The sequence below is a fragment of the Schistocerca americana genome, chromosome 6 (genome assembly GCF_021461395.2).
Source record: "Schistocerca americana isolate TAMUIC-IGC-003095 chromosome 6, iqSchAmer2.1, whole genome shotgun sequence".
NCBI classification, from domain to species: domain Eukaryota; kingdom Metazoa; phylum Arthropoda; class Insecta; order Orthoptera; family Acrididae; genus Schistocerca; species Schistocerca americana.
In genome coordinates, this window is record NC_060124.1 from 321,307,962 (window position 1) to 321,331,490 (window position 23,529).

The 23,529-nt window shown below is 40.0% G+C and overlaps 1 protein-coding gene and 1 non-coding gene across 2 annotated transcripts in view; one reads left to right on the forward strand and one right to left on the reverse strand.

Annotated features, from left to right (window-relative positions):
• The window catches only part of LOC124619397 (tetratricopeptide repeat protein 12-like), a 125,031-nt gene that overhangs the window by 95,273 nt on the left and 6,229 nt on the right, over positions 1–23,529 (reverse strand). Inside the window, exon 2 of the mRNA XM_047145751.1 lies at positions 6,138–6,323. Coding sequence (XP_047001707.1) covers positions 6,138–6,323 — 186 coding nt within the window. The remainder of the gene's footprint in view (positions 1–6,137; positions 6,324–23,529) is intronic.
• On the forward strand, positions 7,829–7,901 carry Trnaa-cgc. The gene has a single exon. It is a non-coding gene; the product is annotated as a tRNA-Ala (tRNA).

Genomic DNA, 23,529 nt, shown 5'->3' on the forward strand with positions numbered 1-23,529 from the left:
TACAAATTTATTTGTTGACGATCCTGTCTTGCATTTTCATCAAGTGTTGAAGCATCAGCAGAAACAAATGCCTATAGATAGCTTCCTAGTAAAAAAGAATTAGTTATGTATTGTGAATAATACAGTACATAATATTGTATGTATACCTTTCTTTGAATGAATGGCATGAATAAGATAAAACTTTTAGTACTTTTTCTGCATCGAATGCATTATCGTATTTTACATATTTTATATGGGATAAATTGTTGCGCTTAACAAGAGTTTCGCATTATGAGTAAGATTCTGGAACGAATTATGCTCATTACGCGAGGTTCCGCTATACATAGATAGACCATCTCTAGGTTTTAATGAGTGAGTTTGTGAGCATCAAAATATGTAAGACAAATGACCATTACTTTTCACTGCATTGACTTAGAAACTTAGTTTTTTTGCCCCACCAAGGGACTGCAGACTGTAGTATTTGATAAAATTTAAACTTTATGCCTCAAGCTGTTCCTGAGAACAAGTAGTCTTAACAGACAGACAGGCAGAGAGATGGACAGCAATAGATACTATATGGATTCCGTTTTTACCGATTCAGGTATGGAACCCTAGAAACAGCTTTTTTACACAACTGATTCCTATAAAATTAATTAAATTATGAAATATGAGGAAACATTGTTGGTTCTGCTGCTTTTATATCAATTGCAAGTTTTTGATGTGTTGTTGTAGTCTTCAGTCCTGAGACTGGTATGATGCAGCTCTCCATGCTACTCTATCCTGTGCAAGCTTCTTCATCTCCCAGTACCTACTGCAGCCTACATCCTTCTGAATCTGCTTAGTGTATTCATCTCTTGGTCTCCCTCTACGATTTTTACCCTCCACGCTGCCCTCCAGTACCAAATTGGTGATCCCTTGATGCCTCAGAACATGTCCTACCAACCGATCCATTCTTCTAGTCAAGTTGTGCCACAAACTCCTCTTCTCCCCAATTCTATTCAATACCTCCTCATTAGTTATGTGATCTACCCATCTAATCTTCAGCATTCTTCTGTAGCACCACATTTTGAAAGCTTCTATTCTCTACTTGTCCAAACTATTTATTGTCCATGTTTCACTTCCATATATGGCTACACTCCTTACAAATACTTTCAGAAACGACTTCCTGACACTTAAATCAATATTCGATGTTAACAAATTTCTCTTCTTCAGTAATGCTTACCTTCCCATTGCCAGTCTACATTTTATATCCTCTCTACTTCGACTATCATCAGTTATTTTGCTCCCCAAATAGCAAAACTCCTTTATTATTTTAAGTGTCTCATTTCAAAATCTAATTCCCTCAGCATCACCCGATTTCATTCTACTACATTCCATTCTCCTCGTTTTGCTTTTGTTGATGTTCATCTTATACCTTCCTTTCAAGACACTGTCTATTCCATTCAACTGCTCTTCCAAGTCCTTTGCTGCCTCTGACAGAATTACAATGTCATCAGCAAACCTCAAAGTTTTTATTTCTTCTCCATGGATTTTAATACCTTCTCTGAACTTTTCTTTTGTTTCCTTTACTGCTTGCTCAATACACAGATTGAATAGAATCGGGGAGAGGCTACAACCCTGTCTCACTCCCTTCCCAACCACTGCTTCCCTTTCATGCCCTTGACTCTTATAACTGCCATCTTTCTTCTAAGATAAGTCGTAGGGTCAGTATTGCCTCACGTGTTCCAACATTTCTAAGGAATCCAAACTGATCTTCCCCGAGGTCGGCTTCTACCAGTTTTTTCATTCGTCTGTAAACAATTACCGTTAGTATTTTGCAGCTGTGACTTATTAAACTGATAGTTCGGTAATTTTCACATCTGTCAACACCTGCTTTCTTTGGGATTGGAATTACTATATTCTTCTTGAAGTCTGAGGGAATTTCACCAGTCTCATACATCTTGCTCACCAAGTTTTGTCAGGACTGGCTCTCCCAAGGCTGTCAGTTCTAATGGAATGTTGTCTACTCCCGGGGCCTTGTTTCGACTTAGGTCTTTCAGTGCTCTGTCAAACTCTTCACGCAGTATCATGTCTCCCATTTCCTCTTCATCTATCTCCTCTTCCAATCCCATAATATTGTCCTCAAGAACATCGCCCCTGTATAGACCCTCTATATATTCCTTCCACCTTTCTGCTTTCCCTTCTTTGCTTAGAACTGGGTTTCCATCTGAGCTCTTGATATTCATGCAAGTGGTTCTCTTTTCTCCAAAGGACTCTTTAAGTTTCCTGTAGGCAGTATCTATCTTACCGCTCGTGAGATAAGCCTCTACATCCTTACATTTGTCCTCTAGCCATCCCTGCTTAGCCATTTTGCACTTCCTGTCGAGATATAATTTACAAAATAAATTATTAATTATTTTCTTGTATTTAAGTAAAAATTTGTAAGTTGCACCATCTGTAAGTTAAGCACCCAAAAGGGGAGGAGAAAATTAAATGGGTTGAGAGGGTATATGATGTTATTTCAGTGATTACAAAATTAAGTCAAATTTACAAAGAACTTATCAGTATGATCCCATTTACCAGTATGACACTGCAACCCCTCTGGCCCAGGTGAATGCACTGTTTCAGTTGGGAAGGGTGTTTTACAGCAGTTGTATCCCATCCTATTCCTATCCCAAGGTAAGCTGGCCCACCACTGTTAACAGGTCCTTGATGTTCTGGACACTATCAATTTATCAATTGTACAGAAGTGAAATCCGACATGGTCCCCCACATCTTTTATTAGGGACAAATCTGGGAATCTCGCCAGTCACAGGAATACCTCAACATCATGCAGACAGTTCATAGAAACATGATGCCATGTATCAACAAGCATCGTCCTGTTGAAAAATGGCACCACAATGCTGTCATGTGAGAGGTAACGCATGATGATGCAGCATGTCCATGATGTACCATTGTGCAATTAGAGCTTCTTCAGTCACTACCAGCTGTGACCTCAAGTGAAGCCTAAAGGGCTCCGGACAACATGATGCAATGAGTAACACTGCTGTGCATTTCCAAAACATATCACACTAGCCAACAATGATCATCTGGGATAGTGCGGAATCACAATTCAATGCTGAACACAATGTCATTCATTAGCAGTCCATGCTTCCTAATCACACCACTCCAAAGAGAGTTGTTTGTGTTGTGATGTTAATAGCGGCCTACGCATGGGACAGTAATTCTCTGGTCCTGCTGCTGCTAGTCTATGACCAATGGTACAGGATGACACAAAGAGATTCAGGTAGTCACTTTTTATGCCATGTAATGTATTTGTAAACATTCATCCATATGCAACATACATTCAATGTCAAAACTGTAGCAGAATGAAAAATCATTTGTTATCATATAAATGTAATATTATGTAAAATTTCAAAAATACGAGTAATTATTTATAAATATCTCAGTTGGTGCGGTCAGTACAAAAAATTACTAAGTCAGTAACCTTGTCAAGGTACATATAAGTATGAGTCAGTAAATAGCACAATCATTCAGTAAAATGTGTGTATGCACGGTCATCAATACCATTCATTAAAATCAATAAATAAAGATATTAATATAATAGAGGGAAACATTCCACGTGGGAAAAATATATCTAAAAACAAAGATGATGTGACTTACCAAACGAAAGTGCTGGCAGGTCGATAGACACACAAACAAACACAAACATACACACAAAATTCAAGCTTTCGCAACAAACTGTTGCCTCGTCAGGAAAGAGGGAAGGAGAGGGAAAGACGAAAGGATGTGGGTTTTAAGGGAGAGGGTAAGGAGTCATTCCAATCCCTTACCTAAGGTAAGTCTTTCCGCTCCCGGGATTGGAATGACTCCTTACCCTCTCCCTTAAAACCCACATCCTTTCGTCTTTCCCTCTCCTTCCCTCTTTCCTGATGAGGCAACAGTTTGTTGCGAAAGCTTGAATTTTGTGTATATGTTTGTGTTTGTTTGTGTGTCTATCAACCTGCCAGTGCTTTCGTTTGGTAAGTCACATCATCTTTGTTTTTATATATAATAAATAAAGATATATTTTTTAACTTCTTGGAACACACAACCCAGCTAATTGAAAGTACTTGCAGCACAGCGGAACCCTGAAGAGAGAGAAACACCACAGTACAAACTTTTACAATAAAAAAGGTTTGCCACATCTCAACAAAGAGATAAGTAAAAGCTAATGTCTGCTTTTCATTCTCACATAAATTCTCGTTAAGTGTATAAATATTTCTTTTTAACAGAAAACAATTCACTAATTTAATTTATGTTTTTGAACCAAAGGTGAAGTTGGAAGTCACACTCCATCAGATGTCTTAGCAGTAACACAGATCAATGATTTATTTTCAATTTCAGTGTTCCCAGAGCTATTATGTCTTCCAAGTGAAACATGGGCATGTCCAAACCTAAGGAGCTCACTTGCAATGGCATCTGAGAGCAACTTTTATCCTGTAGTGTGCCACCCAAAAAACAGTTTTATGGAGACATGTTTGTCATCCTCAACAAGAAAAGTATTAGCTGTGGCAACAGTACTTGGCAGGAAAAGGGTCCGAAAATCTTGTCTGTAAACCTATTAACAGTCAAAGAACCATTTCATACAACATGGAGGTATGTATGTCTGCTGTACTGATTTCTGACCATACCATCAGATTATCATCATGATTTTGGAATGTTTTGCACAAACATTTGGGGTCATTTTATGTTCAATACTATGTCAAATATCAACAAGGCAGTTATTATTATTATTATTATTATTATTATTATTATTATTATTATTACAGTCATGAACAGCCTGAGACTTAATTAACTATTACTAACATAATCAAGATTTGCCTCAGAAGAAAACAGTCTGTAAACAAAATTTGGTTGGCCAATATTTTATTTGCCTTCCTTACCATATTCACATAAAACACAGATGATAATACCTACAGCAATCTCTAAAACTAATTTCCCTGGAAACATAATGAAGCGTCACTTCCATAAAATACATGCCATTGAATAATTCCATTACAATATAGTTTGTAATTACAGTTTATGGAGCAACCGGATTATATTCTGAACACATTTACTCCCTCTACTACAAATAAAACCTGTGAAAGCCATTATATTATGCCACTAGAAAATAAGTTTCTGTGGAAACTAGTTCTTGAGAATATGATGTAAAGACAGAGTATTCCACCTGAAATGTCACAAATGCCTTGGATATTGACGTGTCACCTTCATCTCCCTATAGTGCAAATTCTTGTCCCCAATCCATATTATTTTCCAAACTGTTGTTGGAGGCTTAAATGTACAGTAAATATCAATTTATATTATCCTCCAAAGCTACTTATTATATAAATCTTATCTGTATGTCTTGTGGAATCGTGAAAAATATACTGTGCCTGACAGGTTGACATTTCAGTATTGAGTGGGGATTTCTCTGAACAGTAACTGTTTATTCTGAAGGTAATGGCAATGCTTCAAAAGTTCAAACCAACTAACCTACATATTTCTTTACATTTATACTCCATTTTCAACTGTAGGTACTGTATTATTATCACTATTATCCCTTCTATTCCCTAGCAGGTAGAGTGGCAGAAAAACAATTCTGTGGCCACTTCTGTATGAGCCTAAATTACACTTATTTTACCCTCACAGTCACAATTAAGGCATCAGAGTACCAATACTTCAGGATTTCGTATGCCATTACAACATGCCTTGTCTCCATATGTACCGGTGCTAACAGTTTCCCAAAACCTTATCATTTGGCTAAGGAGATGGCTCTTTATGAATAATCTATCATCTCAATGAAGTAGTGGTCCTGTCTGAAAACCTCAACTACCACTCTCAATAATGCTCACTAAATCTGAACCTATGCTACTATTTTGAAAACCTTATTGTGGGCATAACTCTAACGTATGAAATGCAGCTAATTAAGCAAGAAGTAAGTGTAAGAATGTAGGTTCCTGGCAGATTAAAATTGAGTACTGGACTCAAACTTGAACTCAGAACTTAGCTGCTAAGATGTTTTCACTCTGCTCCAGAGTAAGAGATGCATCCTGGAAGCTTAACAATGTTTTCTTCTGTTGTGTAAACAATTCACACATAAAAATCTTCAAAGCTAGTAATGACCTATATATTGGTTATGTAGTCATGAGTTTTCTTACCTGCACTCATGGTTTCACCATCACTGCCGTTTATATGACTCTTGTTCACAACTGTCTTATCCAGTTTTGTGAAAATGCCATCTTCGTCAAATTCTTTTTCATCAGACCGGAGATAAAGATCTGCTTTCCGTATAGCTCTTTCATGATCTTGAGAATTTTTTGAGGCTAATCCTTTCACAATGTCCCCTAAAACAATAAAGAATGGTGACAGGTACAATGGAACACTAGTAATCTGGATGGTAAACCACAAATATCTTAGGGACACACTAATAATCCAAAGCCATAGCAGAAAATAACCATGAAAAAACAGCACACAACTTATAGCAGTATGAGACCTAGGTTTTACCCTGGAACATATAAAATAGAATGGTATCTCAAAAACTTTATGATAACACAACTGCTTAGAAGTAGAAGGTAAAACAGAATGAGAACATGGCCGTGAGAAAGAAATGAAGGGATGCTGCTGGCAGAATTTTGTAAAGAGTGCAATTTAATCACTGCAACCACTTCATTTAAGAAACATGAAGGGAGACTGTATAAAATCTTCTGGGGATTCAAGCTTCTTCAACTCATTATAGGTCAACAAGCTTTTAACTGAGTGCACCTAGGCCATTGTCAAGTGGTAACTGACTGCTGCATGGTTGCTGACCTTGTATAGTTGTGACACTGGCTGTGACTCTACTAAGAGTTCAGTCCACTGCCATATCTACATGTACATCCATACTCTGTAAACCACTGTGAAGAGATAGCTGAGGGTACCTTCCATTGTAGCAGTTATTAGGGTTTCTTCCTATTCCAGTTACATTTTCAACACAGGAGGAATAACTACTTAACTGCCTCTGTATATGCTGTAAATAGTCTAATTTGGTCTTTGCAATCCCTGAAGGAGCAATACATAGGGGGTGTAGTACATTGCTAGATTCATCATTTAAAGCTGTTTCTTGGAATTTGAAATGGCTGCCAGTACAGTTTATCAGCATCTTTGTGACAGTCTCCCATGAGTCAAACACACCTGAGACCATTCACACTATTTTTTTCTGTATATGCTCATTATCCCCTGCTAGTGCTATTTGTTATTGGTCCCACACATTTGAGCAACATGAAAGACAGGACACTTAGTGATTTGTAAACTGTCTCCTTTGTAGACTAAATGCATTTTCCCAGTATTCTGCCAATGAAGTGAAGTCTGCCACCTGCCTCTCCTATGACTGAGCCTATGTGAACAGTCCATTTCATATCCCTACAAAGTGTTAAACCCAGGTATTTGTATGAATTAACCACTTCCAACTGTGATTCGCTGATATTATAATCATGGGGTACTACATTTTTTTGTTTCGTGAAGTGCACAATTTTACATGTCTGAACATTTAAAGCAAGTTACACATCTTCATACCACTTTGAAATCTTAACAAGGTCTGACTGAATACTTATGCAGATTCTTAAAACAGTGCTTCATTCCAGATAACAGCTTCATCTGTAAAGTCTGAGGATTCTACTAATATAGTCTATGAGGTCATTAATGAACAGCATAGGTCCCAACACTTTCCGTAGGACACACCTGAAGTTAATTCTACAGCTGTCATGACTCTCCAATCAAGATAACATGTTGCACCCCTTTACCACGAAATCTTCAATTCAGCCACAGATTTCACTTGATACCCTACATGATTGTACTTTAGATAATAATACCGAGCGAGGTGGCGCAGTGGTTAGCGCACTGGACTCGCATTCGGGAGGACGACGGTTCAATCCCGTCTCCAGCCATCCTGATTTAGGTTTTCCGTGATTTCCCTAAATCGTTTCAGGCAAATGCCAGGATGGTTCCTTTGAAAGGGCACGGCCGATTTCCTTCTCCATCCTTCCCTAACCCCAGCTTGCGCTCCGTCTCTAATGACCTCGTTGTCGACGGGACATTAAAAAACACTAACCTAACCTAACCTACTTTAGATAATAAGCATACATGAGGTGTTGAGTCAAATGCTTGTCAGAAATCAAGAAATCCTGCATCCACCTGACTGCCTTGCTCTTTAGTTTCCAGGATGTCATATGAGAAAAACGCAAGCTGGATATCACAACTAATATTTTCAGAATCCGTGCTAGTTAGAATGGAGGATGTCATTCTGTTTGAGATACTTAATTATGTTTGAGCTCAGAATGTTCTAAGATTCTACAGCACATAGATGTCAAGTATATTACATGATAGTTTTGTGGATCATTCTTGTTACCCTTATCACAGATGAGCGTGGTCTGTATTTTCTTCCAAATACTTGGCACTATTGTAATGTTTCACAAACATCAGAATTCCCACCAACCAACTTTATTCCACTTCCATATGAAGGAAAGACTAAGACACTGAATGACATAGTAATCAGTACAAACACATGCAACCAAGAGTACATTAAAGCACAGTCTAACAGTGAAGTATACATGCACTCATTGTATAGGGTTACAACACTCCTTCCTCCTTAGGGAAAATTGTTCACCACGTATATGTCATGTCCATATCTGGGCAGGCACTCAGTGACAGATGCAGCAGAGAACACATTGGTGGTGGTGGTGGTGGTGGTGGCTGTAGCGGTGACAGCTGCTGCAGAGACGGAGGCAGCCCGGTGCTAACCACTCTGCCCAGTGGTGCCAGCAACCAGAACAAAGCAAGTGCAGGAGCCATAAGGTGTGTGGACTGTGCCATGGGGGGGGGGGGGGGGGGGGGGGGTGGCAGCACAGACGGTGTAGGCAGGCATTGGGGTGGCGGAGTTTCTGGCATACGGTAGGTCATGTGTGGACAGAAGAGATCATACTGTTGTGACACTAAGCCATCAAAGGTGTGCACAATGCATAGGTGGTGGTCCCAGCAGTGATGTATAACTGCTGGTATCCACTTAGGGCGCTTGCCAAATCAACAGTCCCAGATGGTGAAGTCCGGAGAGAACTGCTGCTAGGCAGACACCAGCAGGCGGCTGGGTGTTGGCCAGAGTAGATGAAGCAGTGAATGGGGACAGCAGCCTTGAAGCAGCTCTGTCTGGCTATTGTTGCCAGCTGGAGTGAATTTATATGAGCTCAAGAGCCTATTGACGGCTTTCTTGGGAGAAGACTGAGACATATTTTTTCATCTAAATTTTGAACGGACAGACCAGCCACACCGCCTTACCAATGGACTGAGGATGAAATGGAGGGGCCGTAACATTCTGGATGCCACTCTTTATATAAAAATTTTGAAAATCCTGAGACAAAATTGTGGGCCATTGTCTGTCACAAATGTATGCAGCAATCCTTCAATTGAAAAAGTCTTTGCAAGGGCTGTGACAATAGCTGTCATGGATGTGGACAGACAGTGAAACACACAAGGAAATTTTGAGAAAGTGTCAACTATTATAGGCCAAAAGGAGTTAAGAAAGGGGCCCATAAAATCAGCATTAATATACCCTCAGTGGCATTGGGAGCGGGAGTGGGAGGGGGGAGACAGACCAGTCAGACCAGTAGTGCTGCTCAATGGGAGGCACACTGTGAGCAGGCTGGCACAATACACATGGTCATTGTCAATACGCAGCTAAAATATGTGGTGGCAGGCCAGCAATTTTATACAAGAAACACCCCAATGGTCCTGGAGGAGATAGCACATGACATCCCGCCACAGTGCGGATGGACTCACAACCCTGGTCACCGACTCTTCGGTAGCCAACAGTAACTCACTATCAAGAACAGGTAATCAGAGGTGGAGAGCATAATAATTAGAATAATTATGGGAGGGAACTGACACTCGGCCTGGTGGTTTATTCAACTAGCCACAGTGGACATAATGAACAATCTGATGTAAGACAGGATCGGCCATGACAGCCGTCAAAATCCAAAACTGGTAATGGGAAAATGATCCAAGGTTCAACATCTAAATGGAAACACGACATTTTATCCTGATCAGATGCTGGATCAGGGCTAATCAGCAACCAAGAAAGAGCTCCACATTAGCTTGTTGTCCTGTGGAGTGGAAATGAATCTCATAGCATGACAAAACAGAGCCCAGCCTTGCAGGCAATGGGCCACTTTGTCTAGCAAAGATGCCAAAGGATGGAAAACAGAAACCGGAGGTTTATGATCAGTAATCAAATGAAATTTAGAACTGTATAAGTAAACATTAAATTGCTTTATACACTATGAGAGCACAAAACTGTCTCAATAATAAAATAATTTTTCTGACAGTGTGGCCTTCTGCACATATGTAAAAATCCATACTAGGTCACCTAGGTTGTATGTTACAGGTTAGTGATGTTATGCTCACAGTCCTTGTCCTGGGAGTTTGAGATGTCCATAGATGGTTTCCTCACTATGTTTTTCTGATTTTGATTTTGACAGCTGAGCGAGCAGCTACAACCACTGTACAGTAGTGGAGAATGAGTGCAGCACATTGGAGAGTGACCACAACCAGGATACAGCAATGCACTTTGTCCTGCAGGTTAGATGTAGTCATTTGCAGTTGACTGGTGCACACAGAACTGCCCTCTTACTTCACATCTTTCCGTATGTAGTTGTTGAACATTTCTCTTCTTTCTTTGCATTATCACACAATGTATGCAGTGTGTCCACAGTGTAAACATCCCTATTGCCTTGTTCTACATTCTCCAAATGTTTTTCTGTGTGACAATCAAATAAGTGAGGGATCTGGTCGAGTCAGTGTTGTTGAAAACCTAGGATGCCATCTGACAGTTTGGAAGTGCTGAGGTCTTCCTTCCCTCTGGGTTAATCTCTTCTCATTCATTTATTCATCATGTTTATCCCACCAAGAAAGAAACTTGCATGGACATTTAGTAAGTCAAGGTACACATTAACAAACTACAAGCAACTCACTGGAATGTAATGTGCACACTGTCTTAATAATAAACTATCACTATAACAATAATGGAAATTCCTGGATGGAACAATACATAAAATACAGGAAAGGCAACCACTCAACTATAGCAAATCCATGTGTGAAGCACAGACTCACATAACACAAAACAACGTTCACACTAGTTTTCGAGCACTAACTCTTTTTCCAGCAACAAAACACACGGCCACACACACAACCACACAGACACCCAAATGTCCACTCCTGTGGCCATTGCAAGACTCTAATGCTAATTTTAATGGTAAGCCCATTAGATGGGATACCATGAGCCACACGCGATTTTAGAAAGAGGGAGTTTTGCAAGGGCAAAGGAGAATTTTCAGAATTGGTGAAGATAGAATGAGCAGGGATTCATGGTCTGATGGTTGCGGAACAAGACGAGTTATTGAAAATTTGTTAAAAAAAAGGTGGAATGTACAAACGTGAAATTTTATGTTTGAAGTGTTATAACGGAAATGAATGTTATGTCCTATTGGGATAGTTCAGTAGGAAGTTCAGGAAATGGTTTAAACAAGCAGGAAGTAGTGGGGGCACATAAATAAATAAGTCTGATTGCAAATTGATACACACCACAGTAAGAAACTTGAACAGTGAGAGCATAAATAAAGTAAACATGTGCAATCTGCTAACAGTCAAGTTGGGCAGCATCAGTCAATAGAGAAGAATATGTTAAAAACTGTTCGAAAAAAGGGTGTTGTCATGAGAGCAGGTAGTTGTAGCAAGGTACTATTTAATGTGGTGGGTCGTTGCAACATGGATCATTCAGATTTTGCAACAGAGGGTGGCCAGTATGTTTTTTGTAGGCATTTACTGTAGAGAAGATTGAAGTATAGAAATATTAAGGAATAAAGAATGAGCAATGAGTTGTACATAAGTAAAGAGAGACAGTAACAAAGGTAAAAGGGTATGGAAAGGAAGTGAGTCCAATCAGCAGTTTAACAATAATGAAAATTCCTGGATGAAGCAATACATAAAACACAGGAAAGGCAACCACTAGCCTATAGCCGATCAGTACCTGGAGCACAGAAAAAACATAACATGAAACAGTATTCAAACTAGCTTTTGAGCACTACTCTTTTTCCAGCAATAGTGCACGCATTCATGTACACACAAGTATACAGATATCCAAATGCACACTCCTTTGGCCATGGAAAGACTCTTGCTTATGTATTATTGGGCTCCATGCATTGATCAATTACAGGTAAATGATCACTATAATGCTTAATGATATGCTTGTCCAAGTTACATTTCATGTAGTAAACTGGAAGGAAGTAACCACCTTGAAAAAGGAAAAAAAAGAAGCTGCTACTTTGAAAAAATGCAGCCCTCTCAGTTATGTCCAAGAGCTGAGTTTATCTCTTATTGATGTCCGCCCCTGGTAGCTGAGTGGTCAGCGCGACAAACTGTCAATCCTAAGGGCCTGGGTTCAATTCCTGGCTGGGTCAGAGATTTTCTCCGCTCAGGGGCTGGGTGCTGTGTTGTCTTAATCATCATCATTTCATCCCCATCAACTCGCAAGTCGCCGAAGTGGCGTCAAATCGAAAGACTTGCACCAGGCGAGCGGTCTACTTGACGGGAGGCCCTCGTCACATGCCATCATCATCATCTCTTATTGGTAACTTAATATTTACTTGATTACATCAATTTTTTTAAATAAAATAGTTTTACTTCTGTATCCATACTTTGCAAACCAGTGTGGAGTATACCCCATACAATTGTAACAGTTATTATGGTTCCTTCCCATTCCATTCACATATGGAGCATGGGAAGAATGACTGTCTGAATGCTTCTGTGTGTGTGTGATAATTATTCTAATCTTGTCCTCACAATCTCTATGTGAGGGATACATAGGGGGTTGTAATATATTTGTAGAATCATCATTTAAAGCCAGTTCTTGAAACACTGTTAGTAGACTTTCTCTGGACAGTTTACATTTATCTTCAAGAGTCTGCCAATTCAGTTTCTTCAGCATCTCTGTAACGCTTTTACAAGGGTCGAACAAACCTGCGACCATTTGTGCTGCCCTTCTCTGTATACAGTCAATATTCCCCATTAGTCCTATTTGTTACAGGTCCCACACAATTGAACAATATTCTAGACTGGCTCAGGGTTACACAGGTGATTTGTAAGCAATCTCCTTTGTAAACTGACTGCACTTCCCCAGTATTCTACCAATAAACCAAAGTCTACCACCTGCTTTACACACAACTGAGCCTATGTGATCATGCCATTTCATATTCCTAAAAAGTGTTACACTGGTATTTGTACAAGTTGGTCGATTTCAAATGTGACTCATTGACATGATAGTCATAGGATACTACATTTTTTTCATTTTGTGAAATGCACAGTTTTATATTTCTGAACATTTAAAGTAAGTTGCCAATCTTTGAATCTTTGCACTATTTTGAAATCTTATTAGGAAGCTATACAATAAACAATTCTGCTTATCATGTTGCTACAATAACTTTTCAATACTTGAGTCGAGATATTCAGGAAATGTGTAAAAAAAATGTTACTAACAAGGTATATAAATAACAAAGCTGTTTCTTTTTTAACTAGTTGGGTTTTCCAATCTCTTGGTTTGTGTTAGATGGGAGCTTCATGAATACCTTTGCACCAGATAGAGCTATTGTTAAGTTGGATATTTTTATTTCAAACACCTACAAATATTTTGCTCATTGCTGTAGCTCAGCAGGAAAGGTATTCTTACAAAAGAACTGTCTGTCTTTTGAATTTACTTTCTATGCACATATTCCACAGATAAAGCTAATACTGGAGGCTACTATGACACATACTTTTTTTAAATCAGCATAAAATATTCCTTTCAATTTTCCCCCAACACCAATTTTCTTTTATTCTCCACCCTCCTGTTAACAGAGAAAATTATTCAGAGTAAACAGTGCAATTCACAAAAGTTTGTGGGAATGAGCATGATCTGTTCTGTTCTGCTCTTGTACAACTACGCAAAAATTAAATTTTTCTGTAATATGGTGTCAATGGATATGTTTCTGGTGTTCAAAAATGCTTTTTGAATTTGGGGTAAAGGATCACAACAACTGGAGGGTGAAAATGGCTCCCTTTAATTCAATGAATATGAGCTACTTAAAATTTAATATAATTAAAGCTAATCTGGTCAGTCTGCCACTCTTGTTTTAGTTTATTGGAATACATAAGACAACAAAATTTCAGAGAAAGCATCAACTTGACAAAGCCTAGCAAACTGCAGAATTGGCTCCGAAATCTGTAGATGAGATAAACAAACTTAGCCCATCATTCAGTAAGGAACTTGTTTTCAGCTCAAACCAATCAGGATTTGAACTGAAAACGCATATGAAAGCAACCCTGGAAATGAAAGGTACCAAGAGAGTTGTATCAATATCAACTAACATCAATGCCTTAATGCAGTTGTACACAACTATTAATGTGGATGGTAAATTTGCTGGAAAGTTATTAATCGAGCTGTGAGAAGTGGAGGTGTTCTGCCTCCTACAAGTCTTTCTTGTGTGCGTGATCTTGCAAGAGCAGCAGTGAATATTTACATCACAGCAAGCAAGAGTGTGAAAAAGGGCATAAGAGAACTACAACTATGGTATGAGTACTGCTTTTGGCCAATGGCTGGTCAAAATAACATGCTTTTGCTTGATTTCCAGTCTGTGTGTAAAAATCATACTCCTTTAGGGCAAACTATCCATCCTGAAAAATGTGTGACGTAATTTGTACTGCCTGGAACCACTGGACACATTCAGCTTCTAGATGTTTGTCTTTTCCATGCCTATAAAACATATTATCACATGATCTGCAGCTTTGCCTTAAAGGATAACCACTTTCATGATAAGTTCCATGACAGGATATTTTGCATTTGGTTGCAACCCATCACATTCCATCAGTTCTCATCACACCAATTACACCAATATGATTCTATATGCATTCTTTAAGAGAGGATACCTAGCTGAATGTCCCACATGGTTTGTAACTCACAAAGAGTTTGCCTCAGATCTTGATGGTGCAAACCTTTGTGATAACTGTAGCATGTAGTTTTTCATTCGGTGTTCACGGTGCAAGTTAATGGTTTGTTTTAAATATTTCTTGAATGTTGACGATGCCCATTTTGTAAAGTGTAATAGAGACATCCCATAGAAAATTTATTTCTGCACCTCCCAGACACTCCCTTTTTGTCACCCTCCTTATGGACATGGTGAGTCATTAGTAGCTAATATTTTTCCTGTCATAATTGTTAACACAACGCTTTCAAATGAGCGTCACTAAAGATTGAACTTGTGACCTTGCACTTACGGGGGTTCATTGCCAAATGTTCAGAAACCATTTGAGCTTTTTTTTTTTTTTTAACAGCAGTTGAAAGAGACATTCTCAGGTGCTTCCTATTGTTTTATTATGCCAAAAGCATTCTGATATAATGGTTAAATCCTTTAAATCTCAGTTCAGAAGAGCTTTTCTCCCATAACGTCGATTACAGATATTGTGACCAAACTCTTTAATTGCTTAGAACTGCAATTTTACCATACATCTACATCTGTACTCTACAAGTCACTGCATGAAGTGAAGTGAAAAGTAAACAGTGCCCCCGCCCTTCCCATTTTCCTGTTCTCCATGCAGATAGTACTCAGGGAGAATGATTGGTGATATCCTCCACCAATCCGATTTAAAATCCTAGGAAGTTTTGGTCTTCCATAAAGTCAACAATTAGATCAAAATCATCTTCAGTCATTCAGTGACCACAATGGCACCAAAGGAAAGGATGACAGAGAAAAGGTGAAATACTGAATTTGGTTTTCTAAAATTCTTCCACTGGATAAGATCATAATTTGACTCCTTCTTTCAATCATTGTACAAACACTAAAATAGCAAGTATTGACTTAAATGATTACTGAATAGAAAATTAACTTAAACTGCTCAATAGTGGAAAGGTATCTGGACCATATAAGATACTTGTGAGAGTTTACAGAGATCATGTGAAAGAACTTGCTTGCCTTCTAGAAACTGCTTATCAACAGTCACTGAAGTAATAAAGGATACCAGCAATTGGAAAATGTGCTACAGTCACTCATTACAGCATTTAACAAAGATCATGTGAAACACAGCTCACTCTGTTTATCCATGAAATTCAGAGTGCTGTAGACAAGAGCACTGAAGTTGATGCTGTATTACTTATACAGTTTCACACTGAATAAAATATGAGCTTACTGGAATCAGACCAGATTTGTGACTGGACTGACTACTTTCTAGCACAAAGGATTCAACATGTTGTTCACAACAGGACATAATTGACACAGATAACTTCGCCTGTACCCAAAGGAGTATGGTAGGTCTGTTACTGTTTATAATGTACACTCCTGGAAATGGAAAAAAGAACACATTGACACCGGTGTGTCAGACCCACCATACTTGCTCCGGACACTGCGAGAGGGCTGTACAAGCAATGATCACACGCACGGCACAGCGGACACACCAGGAACCGCGGTGTTGGCCGTCGAATGGCGCTAGCTGCGCAGCATTTGTGCACAGCCGCCGTCAGTGTCAGCCAGTTTGCCGTGGCATACGGAGCTCCATCGCAGTCTTTAACACTAGTAGCATGCCGCGACAGCGTGGACGTGAACCGTATGTGCAGTTGACGGACTTTGAGCGAGGGCGTATAGTGGGCATGCGGGAGGCCGGGTGGACGTACCGCCGAATTGCTCAACACGTGGGGCGTGAGGTCTCCACAGTACATCGATGTTGTCGCCAGTGGTCGGCGGAAGGTGCACGTGCCCGTCGACCAGGGACCGGACCGCAGCGACGCACGGATGCACGCCAAGACCGTAGGATCCTACGCAGTGCCGTAGGGGACCGCACCGCCACTTCCCAGCGAATTAGGGACACTGTTGCTCCTGGGGTATTGGCGAGGACCATTCGCAACCGTCTCCATGAAGCTGGGCTACGGTCCCGCACACCGTTAGGCCGTCTTCCGCTCACGCCCCAACATCGTGCAGCCCGCCTCCAGTGGTGTCGCGACAGGCGTGAATGGAGGGACGAATGGAGACGTGTCGTCTTCAGCGATGAGAGTCGCTTCTGCCTTGGTGCCAATGATGGTCGTATGCGTGTTTGGCGCCGTGCAGGTGAGCGCCACAATCAGGACTGCATACGACCGAGGCACACAGGGCCAACACCCGGCATCATGGTGTGGGGAGCGATCTCCTACACTGGCCGTACACCACTGGTGATCGTCGAGGGGACACTGAATAGTGCACGGTACATCCAAACCGTCATCGAACCCATCGTTCTACCATTCCTAGACCGGCAAGGGAACTTGCTGTTCCAACAGGACAATGCACGTCCGCATGCATCCCGTGCCACCCAACGTGCTCTAGAAGGTGTAAGTCAACTACCCTGGCCAGCAAGATCTCCGGATCTGTCCCCCATTGAGCATGTTTGGGACTGGATGAAGCGTCGTCTCACGCGGTCTGCACGTCCAGCACGAACGCTGGTCCAGCTGAGGCGCCAGGTGGAAATGGCATGGCAAGCCGTTCCACAGGACTACATCCAGCATCTCTACGATCGTCTCCATGGGAGAATAGCAGCCTGCATTGCTGCGAAAGGTGGATATACACTGTACTAGTGCCGACATTGTGCATGCTCTGTTGCCTGTGTCTATGTGCCTGTGGTTCTGTCAGTGTGATCATGTGATGTATCTGACCCCAGGAATGTGTCAATAAAGTTTCCCCTTCCTGGGACAATGAATTCACGGTGTTCTTATTTCAATTTCCAGGAGTGTACATAAATGATTTTGTGTATGATGTCAGGAACTTCATGAGGCTGTTCACAAACAATGCTGTTGCCTTTAGGAGATTTGCAACAGCAGAAGAATATAGTGAAATGGAGGAAGACCTACAGAGGATTTATGGTTCGTGTAACAATGGGCAGTTGACCCTGAGTGTAAATAAATGTTATGTATTGTGCACAAATATGTATAGTTTGATCACATTATTAGTGAAAAATCACTGGAAACAATAAAATACCTGGGAGTAACCATCCAGAGTGACCTAACATAGAATGACCATGTAAAACCAATTGTAAGGAAAGTTGCTAGTACACTGAGATTCAGTAAAAGAAACTTAAGGAAATGTAAGCCATCCACAAAATAAGTGGTTTACAAAACACTTTTAAGAGAGAGTTTTGACTATTGCTAATTATTCTAACATGGTAAAGAGGATCCAATAAAGGGTGGATGGGATCATATTTTCCATACAATTTTATTTCTCACTATAAATGTACAGCCATAGTATTTGAAATTATTATTCCATTTATTCCATGCTTAGCTTTGCTTTTTGATCAGTGTAATGCCTATGTAAATGCCACACGGTCAAACAGAGAAGAAAAAGAATGCAAACCAGCACAAACAGAAGAGACAAATTTAAAGATACTGCCATTTTATTACATACAGCACAGTTTTCTATTTTAGGTAAATGTATTTCCAATTAGTTTACATTCACATTATTACATTTCTATTTGCAAAGGCAATGTAATATATTCTACTTTGTACATAATCACAAAATCATTTGGGAATTGTGTACGAGGCTGAAAGTAGTTGTGAACTAATAAAGTTGTTACAGCAAAAGTGGAAAATGCCACTTTCCTTAAATAAACTCCAGTGGTAGACATTACATGATAGGTATTGTGTATCACAGAGAGGGTTACTGTTGCGAGATCGAATGTATGTTCAAAGATGAGTCAAGCACGCTCAAAGAAGAGTCAGGCAACATATTACCCCCTCTCACATACATCTTGCAAAATGCCCATTTTTACAAATTCAGAGAAATTAGTGTTCAAACAGAAGTTTATAGACAGATGTTCTTTGTAAATTGAAGACGGAAGTGGCAAACGATAGTGTTTCCAGATGAACTTTCCGCAACACGTCGTAATGGGGCTTGCACAGGATAGATGTAAATGCTGATGTAAATGTAGGTGTTCTTGTATAAGCTAGGCATATTTTAAAAGAAATAATATTATTTATTACTCACATTGGAATATGGGCTCTAATAATTTTGAGACAAAGGCACTTTGAAACGCACAATGGCTTTCTTGTAGCATCTCTCATAGAAGCTTTGTTTTACTATTTCTTTGATACTCTCACATTGACTGTACAGACCAGTGATGAACCATACAGTTCTTCCTTCAATATTTTTCTCCCCTCTATTAATATAACTTGGTAAAAGTCCCAAACTGGTGAGGAGTTCCCAGTAACTGGGTGAATGATTGATAGTTGTGATCGACTCCAGTACTGAACACCAACTGTGTGGTCAAATGATATGGAGTTTTTACATCTGTTGATGCATGTTCCATTACATTTGTTTATTTATTTTGAGGCTCAGCTGTCTGTCTTTGCACCAGGTGCTGATCATTCACAAGTCTCATAACAATTTTCTAATGAAGTAGCCTTCCAGTTCAAAACTGTACCATCTGAGAACAGTTTCAGAGGTCTACAAGCGTCACCTGCTAGGTCATTTCTATAAAATATGAACATAACAACCCTACCACACTTTCTTGACCTGATTTTGGATGCTAGTTTCACTTCTGACACTGTGTCCCCATTCAGACTGGTACAATGAGTTATTTTTGCTAGTAAATATGTAATCCAGTTGTACAACTAATCCACATTCTGTAAGTATGTATTGTAGTCATCAGGCAACAGTATGGAATTGTTCTCAAGGCTCTGCATAAGTCAACAAACATGCTTTGGGGAAGGGGATTTATGTATGCCTCGACCCTGGCATTCAGTAAGTCTCCTCAGCCTCCTGGATTGTGAAAAATGCAAATGGTGAGGGCCTTTGGCAACCTCGTCTTCATTGGCTGAATATGACTTGATAAATGCAAATATCCTGAGCTGGGGATTGGTGAGTGCAGTCATCGTTTTATAACCTTAGGATCTTTGCATGTTCCAATGAGTACTGTGCAGCACAATGTTGGGAGTTTATGTACCACAGGGACCAGGGATCTTGGCTTACCTGTCAGGATCACAAGGATTGTACAACCTCCACATTAAAAAAAAAAAAAATTAACCTCTTGGTGACCCATGTACTGATGGCCGTTGAGGCAAAATAGTCATCAGCAACCAAACTCTGTGACATCTGCTGCATCCCAATTGCACATGCCTTACCCAAGCATGTGGACTCTGTTTGTGTGAATTTGTTTTTCCTCAGCATCTCATAGGACCAGAATGCCTCATTATTCTCCCAACTGAACAATATCCAATAAATCATGTGAACCACTGCTTAATATTAACATCCAACCAACCAAGAGTAATTGGTAGAGTAGCTATCCAGAGTAATCAATATCACAAAATAAACATTTTCAAAGTAACAAAGCAAACTTTACCAAAAGGCATTTCTTGTCATAAAAAATTAGGAAGGAACATTCAAAAAGTTGTATCACCCTTCTACACACAAAAAGTATTACAAGCAATTACCACAAACTATAAGTCTGTGGATCACCTCCAGAACAGAACACTTTTTATATAAATATCTGCTGCTAAACAATCAGAAAAACTGCTGAAGTGGCTTAAGTTAAGAAAGTACCCAACTGTCATTGAATAACATTATCACTTAACATTTGTGAGGAAGCTGTTACAGGGAACTTTCTGACAGATTAAAATTGTGTGCCTGACTGAGACTTGGACATGCCTTTTCACAGGCAGATACTCTACCAACTGAGCTGTCCAAGCACAACCCCCAACTGACCCTCACAGATTTACTCACACCAGTATCTCTTTTCTTACCTCCCAAATTTCACAGAAGTTTTCCTGTACCACTTGCAGGACTTTCAGAGTAATGACTCGGCCACATCCTAGTTTCCAGAATGGATTTTCACTCTGCCGCAGAGTGTGCATTAATTTGAAAGTTCCTGGAAGATTAAACCTATGTGCCAGACTTGGACTCAGGCCTAGAATCTTCATTTTTCACAGACGAGTGCTCTACCATCTGGTATGTGTTATATACATGGCTCCTCCAGTCTGCATGATTTGATGCAGATGTCACACTGCCTGGAATGTGTTAGTTCTCTATTCCTCAAAGAAAAGACAGATCAAAATCAACAGGAGGGTACTTCATAGTGAAGTGAAGAAACTTATAAATTTATTAATGCTGTATACTTTCATTTCATTATTCTCATAATAAAAGTTGATACAGCAACACAAACACAGACTAGTAGCACCAGTGCAAATACATGTTCTTGCCAGTGCACTCATAAGGCCATTGCTTCCTCTCCAGTAGCCACCAGGTCAGCTGTATCGAGCTCTGGCAGCACCAAAAATCTGACCTCAATAGCCTAACAAAAAAACTGTGAAACTTTTGACATTCGGTGTATCAAGACGTTCAGTGTCATCACAGAAAAAATTTAAAAATGGGGTCTCAAGCCCTGTGACCATGCTTCACTTGTGCTGTTGGAGAAATATGAGGAGGGCTCAACTGCAGAAACAATTAAATATACAGTCTGCCAGAGGGAACCAACAAGTCTCTCCTCAAATTCCCAATAGGTTGTACACTTAAAGCCTCAGCAGCAAGATAAGAGTACAGCAGTAGAAATATCTCACCAATGAATGTCTTGCATGCTCCAATAGAACATCAATAGATTCAAAATTCATGTGGAGGATTTATAACTCTTGGCACATGTTAGACACATGATTTTATGTCTCCAGGAGACTCATCTCAAAGATACCAATGTCCCTGCGCTCACGGGTTAAAGCCTTCTAGGGGAAAGAGCCAAAGGTTGTGGAGTGATATTCACTATTGATTACTACCAGTCTTCACAAGTAGTAGTCACAATGGTGCACATATCATATAGGATGTTCCCTATACTTCCCTCTTAATGAAGCTCTAGAGGCTGATTCTCTCAATAACCTCATCAAACAACATCCTTGTAAATTTCTACTATCTGGAGACTGCAACACACACAATATGCTATAGAGCTCCGCCATCACACACACCTTGTGTGAAGCTGTTGGGAGCCTCTTGCTTTCATAAGATTTATGCTTTCTGAACATGGGACAAGACACACATTTCAGTAATGCCACAGGGTTATTGCCTGTCATCAATCTATCCTTCTGCTCTCCAGCCCACACTCAGTGGTCAGTGGGAAGAGGACAACAACTTGCACTCCACTGATCAATTTCCAATCTGGATGCATCTGCCTTAGAGAGCAGTACCCAAAAGAACACAGACTAGGTCAGTGGTTCCCAACCTTTCTTAGACCATTACCTCTGATTGCAATCAGACATTAGCTAGTACCCCCACCCTGCCATGCCACCACACCCCCACCTTTGCAGTCTGTTGCCCCTCCCCCCCCTTCCCCACATTATCATCAACTTTAGCTCCCAACTGTAAAATGAGAGAGTTTTCTTGGAATACTTTCATTATTTTTAAAATGATGAATGATGTGAAAGATGAATGACAATTAGAGTGTGTGTGTGTGTGTGTGTGTGTGTGTGTGTGTGTGTGTGTGTGTGTTTTAAGAAAGGTAACTATTCACAGGGACGGTAGACAGTTGCTACAAAACATACTTCACCTGCATTACTCCTCTCCATTGTGGCACTTGCTTGACCTGCACGCTGCAACCTCATTTAAAATCTAACACATGCAGATGTGTGCAGTATACTTACTGCTTGTGAATCACTTGCTTGCTGGACTCCTTGCCTCCTTGCCTCTGAACTAGTCAAACTGCATGACTTCAGGCTGTTAATGCTTTGTGCCTAACCAGTCTAATAATAATAATAATAATAATAATAATAATAATACTGTGAAAGCCTTATGTAATTAATGCTGTGTTGTGCTGTCAATCAATTCATTTACTGTTTAGCCATTTGATGAGAACATTGCACCTGTTTGGGTATTACTGAAATGTGGCATTACTGAAATGTGTCTCTTGTCCCATGTTCAGAAAGCATAAATCTTCTGAAAGCAAGAGGCTCCCGACAGCTTGACACAAGGTGTGTGTGATGGTGGAGCTCTATAGCATATTGTGTGTGTTGCATATAGTTATGGAGAGCAAATTGAGATCATGACAATAGTTCTTGAATTCCATAAACTGTTCCTTATAACTAACTTAACTATGGGAAGCCATTACGATATCTTCTGTGAGCTCACAGTACAAATGCTTAATTTGTAAACAAAGCCAAGTTTTTCAAGAGCAGTACAGTGAATGCCACTTTTCCAGGTGTCGAATTACGTGACACTTCTTAAGCAACAAGTGGAGTACCTGTTGTTCCTAAGAATGGATTCCACGTGCTGCAACTCACATATATGTCATGTATACATTACAAGAGTATTGATCATACACTTTTGTGGTCTAGGTGATGCATTGAATGGCTGCAAAGGTACCAGACAGTGTGTGTCTGTTTTCAGTAAATATTGTGGTCCCACATTCTCATCGTTCCTCTAACCACTTCAAGAAACAGTAGCTATGGATCCTTTTCCATCTACACAGTATGTTTAATGTTAGCACGGAAACTGCTCTGACATCTTAGAA